The sequence below is a fragment of the Puma concolor genome, chromosome B3, assembly GCF_028749965.1.
Source record: "Puma concolor isolate L17-30 chromosome B3, mPumCon1.1.hap2, whole genome shotgun sequence".
In the NCBI taxonomy this organism is placed as follows: domain Eukaryota; kingdom Metazoa; phylum Chordata; class Mammalia; order Carnivora; family Felidae; genus Puma; species Puma concolor.
The window spans coordinates 126,993,397-127,008,921 of NC_141672.1; the positions used below are offsets into that span (position 1 = coordinate 126,993,397).

The 15,525-nt window shown below is 41.9% G+C and overlaps 1 protein-coding gene across 2 annotated transcripts in view; it reads right to left on the reverse strand.

The window, feature by feature from the left end:
- Positions 1–10,398, reverse strand: part of LOC112856150 (neuronal acetylcholine receptor subunit alpha-7) — a 114,236-nt gene extending 103,838 nt beyond the window's left edge. For both annotated transcript variants that reach the window (XM_086711356.1, XM_086711357.1), the window contains exons 1-2: positions 10,257–10,398; positions 9,852–9,991 (exon numbers count right to left, since the gene is read on the reverse strand). In XM_086711356.1, coding sequence (XP_086567482.1) covers positions 9,852–9,991; positions 10,257–10,302 — 186 coding nt within the window. In that variant the 5' untranslated portion in view covers positions 10,303–10,398. The remainder of the gene's footprint in view (positions 1–9,851; positions 9,992–10,256) is intronic.
- Positions 10,399–15,525: the final 5,127 nt, after the last annotated feature.

The following is a 15,525-nucleotide window of genomic DNA, read 5'->3' on the forward strand; positions in this document are numbered from 1 at the left end:
AACTGCTGTATGCCATATCAACATGTTTAAACACTTAAAAATGTCACAGCCTATACACTTTATCCATATTATACACACATTAAATAACTGAAACATCTATCTGAAGGCAGACACAGTGGATACACAATGTCCAAGTGTGATATAGTTCAACATTCACGCAGCAAATACACTACAATCCTTTAATTATCTTTTAAAAAACAAAATAAATTAATCATCAGTCAAGATTTCCACAAAACTACTTTAAAAGTGATACCCTTTAAACTATACTAAATTAAGAGACACCTGGGCAGCATCTGACTCTTGATTTCAGCTCAGGTCATGATCTCATGGATCATGGGATGGAGTTCCGCATCGGGCTCTGCGCTGACAGTGTAGAGCCCGCTTAGAATTCTCTCTCCCTCTCTCTGCTAGTCCCCTGCTCCTGCTCTCTCTCTTTCTCTCTTTCGCTCTCGCTCTCTCTCTCTCAAAATAAAATAAATAAACATTAAAAAAATAAACTATGCTCAACTAAAAATCGATTCTAGGTAGATGGTACATAAAATATGAAAGGTAAAACAAGAACAACAAAACGCCTCTATGGGAAAATATCTTCATGATGTTGAGAAAAAGAAAGAGTTTTTAAATAGGACACAATAAGCATTAAACATAGAAAATAAGGTTTCATGAGTTGGGCCACATTATAATGAATTGCTGTTCATCAAGACAGCATCTCTCTAGAAGTATATTATACTTTGATTAAAGATTTACAAAAGACAGAAAGAACATTAAAAGAGCAAAAAGACAAGCCAAGAGTCTGAGGGAATATTTGCAAAAGCATTTAAGTGCCTAAGGACTCATATCCATAATACAGAATAACTCATACAAATCAAAAAGGAAAAACAACACAAAACAAAAAAATAGAAATGATAAAAACAGGCAAGAGACATGAATAGACACTTTTCAAAAGAAAATAATCAAGCTGAAAATTAGGAAATAAAATGTCCTTGACTTCACTGGTAATCTAGAAACTGCTAATTAAAATCACAAAGAAGAAGGTCTGCCAGGGTGATTCAGTCTGTTAAGCACCTGACTCTTGATTTCAGCTCAGGTCATGACCTCTCGGTTTGTGAGTTCGAGCCCTACGTTGGGCTCTGCACTGACATTGTGGAGCCTGCTTGGGATTCTCTCCCTCTCTCTCAAACCCTCCCCTGCTTTCTCTGTCTCTCTCTGTCTCTCTGTCTCTGTCTGTCTGTCTCTCTCTCCTCTCAAAAATAAACAAACTAAAATCACAAAGAAGGGGGCCTGAGTGGCTCAGCTGGTTAAGGATTGGCTCTTGATCTCAGCTCCAGTCATTATCTCAAGTTTCATGGTGTTGAGCCCCACTGAGCCTGCTTGGGATTCTCTCTCTCTCTCTCTCTCTCTCTCTCCCCTGCTCATGCTGTCTCCTTCTCTCTCTCTCAGAATAAATAAACATGTAAATAAATAAATAAATAATAAAATCCCCACCCACCAGAATGGTGAATAAAAAAGATTGAAAATACCAAGAGTTGGTGAGTATGTAGAGCAATAAGAATTTTTCATACACTTCTGGTGAGAATATTAATTGGTATATAACCATTTTTTAAAACATTTGGGGGCACTTGGGTGGCCCAGTGGGCTAAGCAGCCAGCTCATGATTTCAGCTCTGGTCATGATGTCACGGTTCATGAGTTCAAGCCCTACATAGGGCTCTGCACTTAACAGCGTGGACCCTGCTTGGGATTCTCTCTCTTTCTCTCTCTCTCTCTCTCTCTCTCTCTCTCTCTCTCTCTCTGCCCCTCTCTTCTCTCTCTCTCTCTCTACGTCTCTCTCTCAAAATAAATAAAATAAACACTTACAAATAAATAAATAAAACAATTTGGCTTCATTTGGAAAACTTAAAGATATTGCCACTTTATGACTTAGTCCATTTCTATACATATATGCATGTGATAGGCAGAAATGCATACACATGTGCATCAAAATATATGTACAATAGGAATATTCATGGCAGAGTTCTTATTAATAGACAAAAGCTGGAATCCGAATATCCATCAACAGAATAGCAATAAAGATGAATAAATTACAATAGGCAACAACTTGAATGCACTCTCACAAAAATAAAATTGAGCAAAAATAACCAGACCCAAAAGAATACACACCATGTGCTTGCATTATTCCACCTGCATAAACTTCCAGAGAAGGGAAAAACTAAATCGTGGTGCTCAGTGTCATACTAATGGTTTTTCAGTGAGAAACAAATGCAATTTTCTTACTTTATCGATATGCCTTCTCCATGGATATAGACACTACCTCTTTTACCCCAAGTCAGGAATCTTTACAATGATCTGGGAGTAAATTCCCCACTTTGAGAATCATCTCACACAAATGGCATTTGTTAACTATGACAGTTACAATTCCCTCCCCCTTTACCAACTTCTACCTGTCACTGGAACAGATCAGCTCCTTCATCTACTACCTGAGTTGGGTCCTGGAGTCAGCACATGTCCAACACTCTCCCAGAGCCCATTCTCCTTCAGTGACTTTTAACCCAGAATGTGGGTTTTTGTACAATTCCTTATTTATTTTTTTTTAATTTTTTTTCAACGTTTTTTATTTATTTTTGGGACAGAGAGAGACAGAGCATGAAGGGGGGAGGGGCAGAGAGAGAGGGAGACACAGAATCGGAAACAGGCTCCAGGCTCTGAGCCATCAGCCCAGAGCCTGACGCGGGGCTCGAACTCACAGACCACGAGATCGCGCCCTGGCTGATGTCGGACGCTTAACCGACTGCGCCACCCAGGCGCCCCTGTACAATTCCTTATTTAATATCATGTTAGTTTTATCCAATTATTTTGGAAATCTGGGAGCTGTGATTCCTTAGCTTTTTCTGTAACTTCTAGCTTTTTTTCATGGAAACTTAAGCATACTATATGATATCTCATTTAGAGGTACCCAAAGAAAATATTCAACAAGGAGAGATAAGAACGTGTGTGTGTGTGTGTGTGTGTGTGTGTGTGTGTGTTTATATACACATAAATAAGTACACAGACCCATTATTTTTATAATAGTTTTGGTTTAGGGGAGTTGTTTGTTTTTGGTTTTTGCTAAAATGATTTATAGCTGATGTTGACTGTCAATAAATTACTGAAATAAATACCATGGGAATTGCTATTAGAAGGTTCCAAATGACTCTCCTTTTCTCTGAGGAGTAAAACACTACCTAATCCTAATAAATCAATAAGAGAACAGAGATTTTGGTTGGCATCCCTCCATAACAAGACTATTTCTCTTCCTTTAACAGCATGTCAAGGATGAATCAGGAACTCTGAGAAAACTGAACCCTTTGGGGAATACCTTCAGTGGTAGTCCTGAAAAGCAACATTTACAAGAAAGATTCCTTTAGTAAAAGTGTCCATACTTCTCAGTTTATAAAGCTAAAAACTTTGTATGTTTATTTATGTCCCAAAGCCATAAAGAGGTTTGAGAGGGATAAAATCTCCACCATAATAAATCTGGATCAATTATAAGGATGCATTATAAACATGCCTTAATTTAGAATTTCAATTCTGCTACCATCAATGATGAACAAAGTGGTTCTCACGAATCCTCCAGTTAGAACAATTAGGATGGAAAATGCAATGATCACATGCATAAAAACACCAGAGAAATTAATAGAGCAATGAGAAATTGCAGCACCAAGATCCAGAAGGAGAGGGAAGCCCTGGGTATATAACAGAGTTTGGGGCACCTTTTGGGAACCATTTGATGATTCCTGAAACAATGCCTAAGAGACCAAAAAATTAAGCACATCTTGACAGACTTGAGAGCTAGGGGAACCAAACAGGAGTTCAAGTTCCACTGAAAAGAAAGAAGACTCTAGCAAATTCTTTATATTTATATCTAGGTATGTATAAGCAACAATAAACAGCAGAGCAGCCCTTACAGGGATGGAAGTCCAGGCCCTCATCATCTCAATGATTAACTGGATTAAGGCAGTTTGTGCTTGTGCTGGTGCCATGACCCAGATGTCGGCCAGAAACAAACATGAAAGTTGATAAAGATAGTATCCTCAAGACCCTCAAAGTATACCTACAATTCTTCATATGCACTGGGACAAAATAAAAAGGCAACCAGGTTTAGAAACAACATCATGAATCATTTCATGTAACTTAAAAGTCACATCATGAATCATTTCAATATACACTTTTTAAACGATTTCTAAAATAAAAAGAGGGACAGAGATTGAACATGCACTAATGTGAGAAATGCAGGATAGTGGAAAATGAATTTGATTTTATTTTAAAACTCGTATTTGTTTACTACATGGCATATTGGGGGGAGGAGTTAATATGGCGGAGAAGTTGGGGGACCCTGGGCTTTCTTTGCATCACTTTAAAATTGATGCCTGTTAATATGGTTTAAGGTGTTGTAATGGGGTTATACACTTTTTTTTAAGTTTATTTTTGAGAGGGGGGAGGAGAAGAGTTAGACGATTAACCAACTGAGCCACCCAGGAGCCCCCACTTTTTTTTTGATAGAGAGAGAGAGAGCATGTTTGCAGTGCATGCACAAGCAGGGGAGGGGCAGAGGGACAGGGGGAGAGAGGTTACCTTAAGCAGATTCTATCCCCAGCACTAAGCCTGATGTGGGGCTCATACTCATGAATGATGAGATCATGACATAAGCTGAAATTGAGAGTCTGATGTTTCACCAAATGAGTTACCTAGGAAACTTTTAATTTTTAAATATTTCTCTACACACTCTATAGAGAAAAGAGACCATGAACTACACCAGAATGGCTTGAGTAATGGTAATTTGGGTGATGATTTTCCCCTCGGGCCTTTTTGTTTGTTTCCTACACAAAATATATATTACCTTTGTAGTTTTAAGAAAAATGTATGCAAACATTAGGATACTTAATTGAACACTGGGTTTTCTTCACACATGATATTCAAGATGTACAATTTTTACAGTTAATATTTGATAACATTAAGTTAGAGTTATAGCATTTTAAATAGTGGCTGGTAGATGAAAAATTCTAAGCCTGGAAAAAGCAAAGGCCCCGTGAGGATGTGTCAGGTAACACACAAGCCCTTAGGATATCAGGCTCCACAACCATGCCCGCCACTGGTAGCAGCAAACCCCAAATGCATGGCCACTTAGTTCAACTGTCTTGTGACTAACGCTTCTAAAAGGCTGAATCTAAAAGTAAAATCTATAAAATACCAAAAATCATTTGTGCATAATTATGTGTTTTACATTGTATAATAATTATGTGTTGATTCACATTACTCATTTTAAATACTTTGCCTTCTGGACAGGCTTTCATAACTGTGCACTTTTATTTTATGCAAATCAACACTTAGAATGGCCTTAAGATGTATGCATACAGGTGAATGACTAAATGGCACAAATAAAGGAGAAATATTATGGAAACTGTTGGCAGTTTAGAATCCTGCATTTGCAACACTTCAAAATGATTTCTTGTGTCTTATCTCATTCGCAGCCCAGTTACAAACCCACGAAGTAAATTAATAAACTCTGTGAGTCAGAGTATGCATTTAGGAATAACTCAGGCACTTTTACATAACAAATTTATCTATGTAGCTACATGAAGTTTACGTAAACAGTTATACATCACAGATTGGCTATGCAAAGTGTCTTTGGAATCTGTCCACTTTTCGACCTCTTCATCCCTTGCCTACATACACTTCACCTCCTCTCCAAACAATTCTGCACACATACTGCCCTCAACATCCTCTATCTAAATAAACACAGATCTGGTTACATCCCTCCTCTCCTTAAAAATCCACCAGACCTTCCCACTCTACACCTAGCACTTCACCAAGGAACCTATTAAATAGCTAGAACAGACCACAGCAGGTAAAACAATCCCTTTGAAAACACATGCTTTGTCTTTAAAATGTGTGCATCTTTTTTTTCTTTCTAATCTATAATTTATACTTGTTGGATTTAATACAAATATCACAGTTTGGATTGTTTCCATTTCTAGGAAAATATGCTATGGCAAGCTGATCTTGCAGCTTCACAAATCCCCTGGCACACTGCCTCCTCATGCCCTCTGAGATACCCAGACGAGGGCAAAAGCTCAACTCTGCAAAAGCATACACGACACATTACACTCTATTCCCCTCCTGTCTCTGAACTCAACTCATAATCCTACCAAAAAAATAATCCTATTCTTCACCCTGCAAGGTGTGTTTCTAGAACATAATTCTTACAAAAGAGTCTGTAAAGAAAAATTAGTAGTTTGGTCAATGATATATCCCTCTTTTAGAAATTCTCAATAAACATAAGGACATTCAATATTCTAAGAAGTCTTGCAGTAAAACTTGTAGTGAAGGTTAACCAGGAGACAGTGCTTCATAGAACCCATCTTGCTGAAGGTATGCTGCCCTCCACCAAAATCTCTGTCTTTCCTCACCCTGCCCCCATCACCTGGAAAGTCTCTCCTACTTTCTCCAACTGTCAAATTCCTACTCATTTTTAGAAATCTAACTACCTCCGCTTTGAAACCATTCCCAGCCATGCTAGCTGGAAATAAATGTTTTCTCCTATGTGTATTTGTAGCACTTTGTATAGGCATGTATGTTAAATTACACACGTCGTAGTCTTGGATCTCCATGTCAGTCTCCCCAGCCAGACTGTGAGGAGTTTTAAAAGTAGAAACCATCCCTTATTCATTTATGAATCCTCTGAATCAAGCAATGTTCACAAAAACAAGTTCAGTAAATACGTGTGGAATAAATTGGTGAAAGAGAAATGATCTTTCATGAAAATAAGATATGCAACATCATATGCCAACTCTCCATCATTCCATCCAGGAAACCTCTGCTGGCAAAAAGGGGAACAATAACAAGACTTAGGGGGAGGGATAATGGTCTCCAGAACAGCTCAGTCAGAGTGCATAAATGACCCCTGTTACCAGATTTATAAAGAGAATTTTGCACCAGTCAAGACTGTCACATGAATCCCTTATGAGAGCCACTGTGTCTCTGTCCACGGTGCTAAGATTCCAGCTGGAGAGCCCTGCTTCAAAACCAGGCAGAGTCAATTCCAACTGGAATACAAATGTTTGCATATTTCATTACTTCTGATACAGAGACTTCCTTTTCACCTAGGATCTCAGGACAGTCACACTCAATCAGTTACAGTTCAGCCAGTTTAAATAAATCAAGCTAACTATTCTGCAAAAGTAGTTATCAATTCTAAAGGAGGCAAGAGATGCAAAGAACTTGAAAGTCAGATGTGGGTTTTCCTTGCAGCCCTGCCTCTAACCAATGAGCAACTTTGGGCAAGTGACCACAGCTTTCTAGGCATCAACTTCCCAATCTCTGAGTTGAGTAGCTACATAATTAAGATTGAGCAAACCTTCAGTGAATCACTAGCATATGTCAAGCACTTTTTCTTATTTAATCCTCTTGAAACCTGGTGAAGTGGGTATTACCATTCTCATTATACACATGAAGAAACAGGGATTAAAGAGGTAAAGAAATCTGTTCAAGGCCACACCATGAGCTAGCAGCATTGCCTGCCTAGGAAGTTCAATGGGGTCATGGCTGGACAGCCAAGGTGAGATCAAGGCTTTTTCCCCTCCCACCTTCCCATTACCTCACGCTGCTAATGGCTGTCTTCACGTGTTTCTCTAATACTGTAATGATGATGATATCCAGTATTCATGATTTTTTTTTTAAACTTCCTAACTTGACACAAGTTTGTGTTTTATTATTTGTCACATTGTGTAACTCAAGTTTATGCCTAAACTTCTCATAAGACCCCCAAATCCCTTATATAACCTGATTCCTTAAGGGTCTCTTAAAGAGTCAAAAGCACTCAGAAAGGCTTGCAGCTGATCAGTGAGTGGTCTCCTTTCCAAAAGAGATGGCCAGCCTTAGGAGGACAGCTTCCACTTGCTCACTGTTCCTACTCCTTGGCTAAGTAGCCACTGTAACTTCACATACCATCCAGCCAGCACAAGGACCACTCAAGAGAGGCAACTGTGTAGCATACCCATGGTAAGGCTGTCTTGCTGGCTGGAGCCAATCCTAGGCAAATGGGACAGTGGGAGGTGGGTTTCACCTTCCCAGCCTATCATGCACCAACTGTGGAGTGTGTTGACTGGTCCTTTATCATGTGTGTAGCAGATGGGGTGGGGAGTGCTGTTTGGTTTGGTATGTTTTACTGAAAATGACCACAGTCATGTGCTAACTTTGTGGTCTCTCAAAGTGCATTCACATATTTAGCTCATCAGTGACCAATGAAATGCTATCATGCACAGTACAGACTCCGATCACTTATAAAACTTACCTAATAGCAATCATCCACAAACTGTCAAAGCCAGAACCCATCAAGGCTCCCAAGTACAAATCCTGAACCTCTTGAAGTAAAAGAGAAGTTGCTCTGTAAAGTACTTGCCTCTCCAAACACCCAGAGACTTCTGCCCCTCCCAAGGCCTCTGTACTTGGATTTCTCTGACCTGGCTTCATTCAATGCTAGAGCTTCTTTTTCAGTCTCTCTTCCCCTAACTCCAACTCTTCATCCTTTCCTCTCTCCTACAATCCGAGCTCTGTAAACAGCAATTTTTGCAAACTGTATGATGGCACTTGTCTTTCTTTACAGCCCTCCTTTCATGATAAGTTGACCATGTCATCACATATGCATTCAATATTTTAAAGCATAGTTCTGTCTGTAGGAGAAAGTACACATTTAACACAGGTGTAGTATGGGAGAGGAAGGCATTCATTGTGGCAATTCTAACTAGGTTAAGTGATGCAACACGCATCAGTGTGGTAGTGTGGGTACTCTTTGTAAAATTATGAAATATCACATGTCTTCTTACACCACTTATCTGAACCTCTCTGGTGGCTCTTAGCACTTTCTGTGTGGAACTTAGGCCATTTGCACACCTCTTTCCTCCCTGAACACCACCATCCCTGTGTCCCACTCTTATCCTCATGTGCCCCAGAACAGAATCTGATGCCTTGTACAGACACCGCACAGAAACCCATTTTTAACAATGAAACGCTTTTGTAAAATATTTGTATTGTATGAAGGATATAACAATGAAAACTGAACCTTCAGAGCAGCCTAGAAGAGCAAAAAAGAACTTGTCGTACATATGATACAGATTTGTCCACTGAAATGAGCACTAGCAAGTCCACAAAGAAAAAACCCCATGGGGCTGAGAGCAGGTGCCTGAAGGAACAGACAAGTGCATCTCGGGTGTGGACCCAAAGCTGGACTACCAGCACTACTCTCACCAGTAAGGGGCCAGGGAAAGTCCATTACTGGTATTGTGGTGAGGGGCGTGTAAATGCTCACAGCTGGCCAACTGCCTGGACACATTAACCAACTACAAAGCCCAAGGCCAAGCCCCTACCCAAAGAAATTACATACCTCAGGCACCAGCAAAGTCTAGAGATGGCTAAATTGGCACAGACTGCATGCTAACGCTTAGCACATAAGGAGCACTAAAATGTGATCATTTGGACCTTATTCTTGCTGATTCTGGCTCAGGATGGGGATACTTTCATCCTGAGTTTCTAAGCTGAGGGAAAGGTGGGACTGAAGTACCCATGCACAAGTAGCTGGGGCAGTGAAACATGCTTCACGGGGTTCCTCCTCGATTGGTGGGGAAACTGAGGCACGCAGCAGATGGGGAAACTGAGGTAGGAAGCAGAGGGCAGGCCCAGGTCGGGGACAGAGCGCGGGCCCGCCTCACCCTGAGCCAACTAGCGCGTCCAAGCCAAGCCACCCCGCCTGATGCTTCCGCGACCCCTCAGAGCCCAAGGCGGGGAGAGGGCAGCCCTGTGGCCGGGGCCAGGACTCACCACGTCCATGATCTGCAGGAGGCTCAGGGAGAAGTAGACGGTGAGCGGCTGCGAGTCGTTGGCCACGGGCCTCTCCAAGGGGTTGTAGTTCTTGACCAGCTCCTTGTAGAGCTTCCTCTGGAACTCGCCTTGCAGGGACACTTAAGGAGAGCCCAGCGGGCTGCTCAGGGAAGGCCACCGGGGGTGCACCCCACACCCCCTGCCCGCGGACCCCCACCGCCCAAAGCAAGCAACCCAAACGAAAGGGGCTCTCATTCCCAGGACAGCCCCCAGCAGCGCCGCCCACTGTCCCTCGCTGGCGCGAGCCCCCAAACCTGGCCCGGGCGCGGGGCGCACGGAGCAGCCAGGATGCGCCCTGGATCCCGCGGAGGAGGAGTAGAGGACTGGGAGATCCGGCGGCTTTACCGTGCAAGAGCGACGCGGCCAGCGCCAGCCACACCGACCGGCGCATGTTGGGACTCTGAGCTGTCGCGGCCGGCGCGCCCAGCGTCTCGCTAGTCGGCCCGGGCCTGCGCCTGCGGCCGCGGAGCCGCCTCTCCCGGTTCGGCTCGCGCGCCTTTAAAGAGCCGAGCGCGCGCCCCCGCCCCGCCCGCCTCCGCGCGCTTCTCCACGTGACGAGCCCCGCCCCCGCCCCCGCCCCCACCCCAGCCAGCCACCCGGGCCCTTGGCGGCTCGGCGGCCGCCCAGGGAACTGCAGCCCTCTGGTATAAGTGGGAAGTGCGCTCCGGAGTACTGGTTACAGCCAGGGCACCCCGCCCCGCCTCCGTCTCCACCGTTGTCCCGGTCCCTCCGCATCACACCTCCGGCCGAGCCAGGGGCTGTCCGAGGCCAGGTTCTGTCTCTCCCTTTTGTCCTTGGTCCCCACTCCGCTCCCTCCTGCTCTCAGACAGAAGCTGCACGGGTCCTTGAGAGAGAGCGGGACAATTCTGGGGTCCAGTCTTCCAGGGTCCTCCCCTCCCTTACGACAGTGGCTGGTTGACAGCGACTAGGAACCAGGCTCCCACAGGTTGGGACGTCTCTCCAACCAGACAAAACAGACATGAGAGGAAGCCCCCCTCCTACCTCCCGCCAGGGTGTTCTGTCAGCAACCATTTGCTGGGCATCATCAGTCCGATTCTCATCTAGGTTCTCATCTAGGTGCTGGGAGAAGAGGGGAAATCTCTGCCTGGAAGACATTCTATAGGGGAGGAGAAACGCCGCAGAAGTGTGTGATGGCAATCCCAGTGGACACCCTTTTTATGTCTCGTTCTCTTTTAAAGGAGATTTAAAATTGAAAAGTTACTTCCCACCCCTTTCTGGAAGGACAACCAAAACTTGGTGGTGTGATTTAGGCTTTTCTCCTTTTCCTTCTCCTTCTCCTTTTTAACTCGGGAGAGAGTTAATTGACATGGGGAGGCTCGGAGTAAACATCAGTCAAATGGTCAGAGGCTAAGTCGAGTCCTAGACGTTAAGGAGGGGCTTGGATTTGGAAGAGGAAGGGGGTGAGGATAGAGAGGCGGAAAGCTCTGTCCCGCTAGCTCTCTGCAAGAAGGTTGCAGAAAGCTGAGTGCAGCAGGTTCCCTGCGCCCACGTAGGGGGCGCTGCCCCAAAGTGATCTACACCAAGAGCTCAGGCAGGTTGGACCGGCAGAGGCAAAGCCCACATTTGGGCACTGCATAAGACACGGGATTTTTGGATGACATTAAAAACAAACAAACAAACAAACAAACAAACAAAACACTAGAAAAGCTCACCAAAACGTGACTGCCTTTGAATTTACCGGAGCGGCAGGAATGGGTGACTGAGCCAGTTATTTGATTTGGAAAAAAACAAAGAAATGTGACAGTCTTGCAAGGAAGTGTCTGATAGCAAATTCACACCTGTTAACTGATGCATGTATAAGCAAATAATGAGTGTAAGCTTTGAACTAAGAGAAGGTCCTAGAGGAAAGAAAGATTGATTCTTTCTGGGGAAGAGTTCATAGACATGACAGCCAACCTGGGCTTGCCACAAAGGAAGGGTCCAGCCAGGAGAAGGGAACACCAGAATAGAATTTCCTGGTGAGCAGACAGGTATGCTCTTAGCTTTAATCGAGCTCCTGAGTTCTGCAGTCTGGCAGTCTGGATACCCACAGAGCTGGCACTGGTGAAGAAATGAACTAAAGGGTTTCAGCTGCTGGCAAAGAGTCAGAGAAAGAAAATAAAATATCAGAATAGAGGGGGCATAGGACACAACAGAGAGATTCTCACCGGCATGCCATCCCCACTGGTCATCTGAATGCAACACTAGCTCTCAAACACATTTCCTGAAAGTGTCTAAAAGCCCAGCCTTCCATTCTAGAGGGACATGAGCCTAGAGGGGCCAAGGGAATTCATATACCTTGAGTTTGGCCATTGGGATCACCTTCCTAAAAGCATAAAAACTTCTTTTGTCCCTTGTACCCATAATATCAGAAACCTAGAATTAAACTGTTTTCTAGTGGGACAACCAGTCAGTGAGTTTTTATGTCCTATGTTCTGCTAGATGCCTGTAGGACCTACCAGCACAATCCACTCACTCAGTTTACAATTTAGAGCTAACATGAGTGTGGATAAATAAATTTCAGTCTGTGCTGTGCCAGTAAATAGGTCTGTGAGTGTGGCTGTGTTCATCCCCATATAAGACTCAGTTTTTTCATTTGTAAAATAAAGAAAGGAGTGGGACTTTCTGGGAGTTGAGCTGACAGAGCTGCAGCTACCCCTTTCACTCCCATTCCCAACATGAATGGTAAGTAAAATGTAAGAGAAAATTAATACATACTTGAGCTTAGAAAGGCAGGGACCAGAAACAAACCCAGAATAGTTACTCACAAGCTGGTGCTATTATCATAGTCCAGGAGAAAGGCATATCTAGACGTGGGCTCCAAGGATAAGAGTCTTAAATTTTAACAAACCTCAATGAAGCAAACTGGTCTTGAGTCTATGAGAGGTGGGGGACTGGAACAAAAATATCCAGATAAATCTAGAGCCTGCAAAAATCTCCCCTTTCATGTAAAAATAGACCAGCAAACCCTAAACATGACCAAGGGTAATGGGAGGAAACATGTTTTCTGCTTTGAGTCTGGATAGGCAGAAAAGGTAACTATACATTTATAAACCCAAAATTGCAGGGGCGCCTGGGTGGCTCAGTCAGTTGAACGTCTGACACTTTATTTCAGCTCAGGTCATGATCTCGTGATTCATGAGTTCGAGACCCACATTGGGTTCATCTGTGCTGTCAGCGCAGAGCCTGCTTGGGATTCTCTGTCTTCCTCTCTCTCTGCCCCTCCCCTGCTCTCTCTCTCTCTCTCTCTCTCTTTTTGTCTCTCTCAAAATAAGTAAATACAAACTTTGAAAAAAATGCATAGTGCTTAGGTGTGTGCCCAAATGTATACAACTTACATGGTTTAGAATTAAAGAATCCCTCTGGGAACAGCTTCTATAAATTTACACACATGAAGCTCAAAAAAACTATGACTTTCATGAAAATGAATTCCAACTAAAAAATATAAAACCCACTCCGAAATAAACTACATCCCCTATGAGGCAATAGCCAATAGTAAGTGAAAGTACACAGACCACAGGCAAAAAAAAGTTAGTACCCCATAATTTGAAATAAGAGGATGATTTGGGGAAAAAAAAACTATAAAATAAGTATGTTTAAAATGTCAAAGTTATTGAGTAATATCAGCTGCAATAATAATCCACAAATCCTGTTGGCATAACACTATAAAGTTTATTTCTCTCTCATAGTATAATCAAAAAGTTCCAGTGACTTCCCTAGGTGGCTAAGCTCCTCAAGTCTTTTAAAGATACAAGATCCTTTCAACAACTGGATTGACTGTGTTCTGGGGACCAGAGGAATGTGCTAATTGAAGTCTGCTGGAGCCTCAACCTTTACACAGCCTGCAAACAAGTAGAGGCGTACCTGGACCAGGACTGAAGTTGCTTGTATCATCTCTGCTCACATTTTCTGGCCAGAGCCAAGTCTCTTGATCACAACTTCAAGCAAGAGAAGCTGGAAAGCAATCTTTTTATCTGTGCCTGGGCAGAGAGGACAAAGGTAAGCAGTATCAGTAATATGGTATACAGGGGATAAAGTAGGAATTAATAGCATAAGGAGAGAACAAACCACAGAGGAAAAGAAACAAACAGAAAATAAAACACGAGCATCTAGGAAAAAACTCATAACAATTAAAATTGAAAATCTAGCAAATGTGTTAAAGAGGAGACTGACTAATGATGAAGAAAGCATTGGTACTCTGGGAGCAAGAGCTGAAAAATGTACCCAGAAAATCACCTGGATAAGAAAGGTTAAGGGATAAGAAGGATAGAATAAGAACTCATCTACTAGGACTCCTAAAAAATATTAATAAAAAGAATAGGTGAGAAATTATTTAAAGAAAAAATGACTAAGAGATGCCTCGGTGGCTCAGCCAGGTAAGTGTCCAACTTTGTCTTAGGTCGTGATCTCTCAGTTCACAGGTTTGAGCCCCGCATTGGGCTCTGTGCTGACAGCTGGGATCCTGGAGTCTGCTTTGGATTCTCTGTCCCCGTCTCTCTCTGCCCCTCCTCCCTCATGCTGTCTCTCTCTCGTTCTCTCTCTCTCTCTCTCTCTTTCAAAAATGAATAAACATTAAAAACAAATTTAAAGATAAAATGACTGAGAAGTTTCAGTTCTGAAAAAAATATAAATATCAAATTGAGGAAGTACAATAAGCAATGATCTGGCACCAGGCTGGCTTTGTTGGTAGAACACGTGACTCTTGATCTTGGGGTCATGAGTTCAGACATCATGTTGGGAGTAGAGATTATTTAAAAATAAAATCTAAAAAAAAAAAGTGGCGATCATGTTAAGTAAACAAAAGATTCATCATTAGATAGTGAAGCTGGTGAAACTATTAAACAGCAAAAAAATAAAACACAGATTTTAAAGGAGACAAAGAGCATTAACTTAAATGCAAATCTAAATAATCAATGACTGTTAAGTAGTAAGAACACTTTGGAAGCGAAAGGGTATAATTGAAGAGGACATTTCTGGCCCTTGTAAGAGAGCAAATTCAGGTAACAGGCAAAATCTGCTGAAAAAAAAAAAATCCAACCAGCCAAAATGACAAAGTATATTGGAGATTGACAAACATTAAGAAATTAAGAAATTTGGTCTGGTGGGCATTTATAAAAGCATGCACACCCAACAATTAGTGAAAACACGTTCTTCTTAAATAAATGAAATATATATACATATATATATGTGTATATATACACATATGTATATATACGTGTATATATATATATGTACATATATATATATATATATATATATATATATATATGGTTCCTACTCTTCATTCTTGATATTAGTTTGGTATATTATTTTTTTTTCTTAACTACTCTATTTTAGTCTTTTAGTTTTTAAAATAACTATTATGCACTTGATTATTTTTTCATTAATTCATATCTTTTTAAATTCCTTCATGCCTATATGTTTCTAGTTTATTTCTATTATAACTTCTTAGTTAAATGATTACATCATTAATGTTTAATTTTTTCTTGTCTAATAGAAAAACAAACCAAACTACTAAAGCTAGTTAAGTACTATGAAAAGAAAGAAATTTGGGACAGTACAGCTTATAGAATTAGAAATAGAAACCACATTGCAAATAGCAAACCAAATTAAA